The sequence below is a fragment of the Emiliania huxleyi genome (genome assembly GCF_000372725.1).
Source record: "Emiliania huxleyi CCMP1516 unplaced genomic scaffold EMIHUscaffold_2432, whole genome shotgun sequence".
Lineage (NCBI taxonomy): Eukaryota > Haptophyta > Isochrysidales > Noelaerhabdaceae > Emiliania > Emiliania huxleyi.
This window is the reverse complement of record NW_005200223.1, coordinates 1-1,401: the sequence shown is the minus strand read 5'-3', so window position 1 is coordinate 1,401 and position 1,401 is coordinate 1. Positions and strand designations below refer to the sequence as shown.

Sequence of the window (1,401 nt, the reverse complement as noted above, 5' to 3'; positions counted from 1 at the left end):
TGTAGAGAAAAAAGGAAGGAGAGCAGACGGGGTGCGAGAGGCAAACCTCGGACTCCTCGAGGCTGGCGCGGCGGTCGAACAAGCCACGACCCAAGGCGTCACGCCGCTGCTCGTCGCGTGCCACTTCGGCCACCTCGAGGTCGCCAAGCTCCTCTCCTCCTACGGCGCCTCCCGCGCCGCTACGACCGTTGGGCACGCCCGAGGAACGTGTGGGACTGCAGCGGCACCGTCGGCTCGAAGAGCCTCGCCAGTGTCCCACTGGCGTAGCATCGCGACGATACCACCACACAACACCGCAGACGAGAACAGGACTCGGGCGCCTAGAAGCGCGAGGGTCCGACAAACGCTCGTTCGGCGCGCGCGCGGAACGTAACGAGGGCTGCCCCGGACCGATTTACGCCCCGGCGGGGATGGATTTGCGGGTTTCCCCGTGCCGCGAGACTTGGGCATGTATCTCCCGCGATGTGTCGCGGACAAACCCAAGTAGACGCCCCTTGGGCGGGATCGCGTCTTACTTACACAAGAGGAACTATAACACATCGCTAGTCATGTAGTCATGTACAATCATGAGAACTGGGTCCAGGCCCCATAGTGAGGTGGTCTCCCAGTCTAGCGCACCTCGCGCCCGGCGGGCGGCGACCTGTCCGTCCACCGACCCCTCCGCCCGCGCGTGCCAACGCCGCCTCCACCGCCGAGTCGAAGAGCCGATGTAAACCCGTCGTCCGTCCACCGTGTGGTACGCCGCGAAGCGGCCCGACGCCCAGGGAAGTCGGCAGCCGCGCGAGCCCGACGCCTGCTCCTGCTTGCGCACGCCTGCGTAGCCGGTGCTGCTGCGACTCGAGAGGTGCAGCCGCCAGCCCTGCGCCTCTGTCACCACCGCCGGCGCCTCCCCCGCGGGGCCCATGTGGGATGGACCTGCGAAAGCGCGGGGAAGGGAGAGTGCATTCAGAAGGCAGAACCTGAGCACAAGTGGGGGGCTTGCTCGCGAGCCTTGACTTGCATCGACTTGATTACAACGCGGAGCCATCGCGGGTAGCCAGAGGCGGCGGACCGATCAGCATGGGCGGCGTGTCATTCTGCAGTCGATCGCCGCCGAGCGGCATAGCGGCGCCGTCGCGGGTAACCAAAGGCGGCGGGACGGCGGGAGAGGGCGGTGGTGCGGGCGGTGATGCTGATGATGTGGCCATTGGCCGCCGCCGCGTCCTCTTTGCGAGCGCTCTCGACTTCCGTCCCTTTTTACGCTTGTCCCCCCCCTTGCTCGTGTGTCTGACTTTTCGCCGGGTCAGGCCACTTGCTGTCGGCCGTCTACTTGGGTTTGTTAGCTGTGAAGGGGTTTCCCCAGACACGAATTCTTCTTTCTGTGTGTGCCAATCCGCGCCAGTCCGCGCCCTTGTCGTGCCA

The 1,401-nt window shown here is 65.7% G+C and overlaps 1 protein-coding gene across 1 annotated transcript; it reads right to left on the bottom strand.

The window, feature by feature from the left end:
- Window positions 1-526: 526 nt before the first annotated feature.
- Window positions 527-1,176, bottom strand: EMIHUDRAFT_373788 (hypothetical protein; the record flags this gene model as incomplete). Its single annotated transcript, XM_005778530.1, has 2 exons — window positions 991-1,176; window positions 527-915 (listed from the first exon to the last, which is right to left on the bottom strand). The coding sequence occupies exon 2, from the start codon at window positions 902-904 to the stop codon at window positions 530-532; it is 375 nt and encodes a 124-aa protein (XP_005778587.1). The 5' UTR covers window positions 905-915; window positions 991-1,176.
- Between the last annotated feature and the right edge of the window lie 225 nt (window positions 1,177-1,401).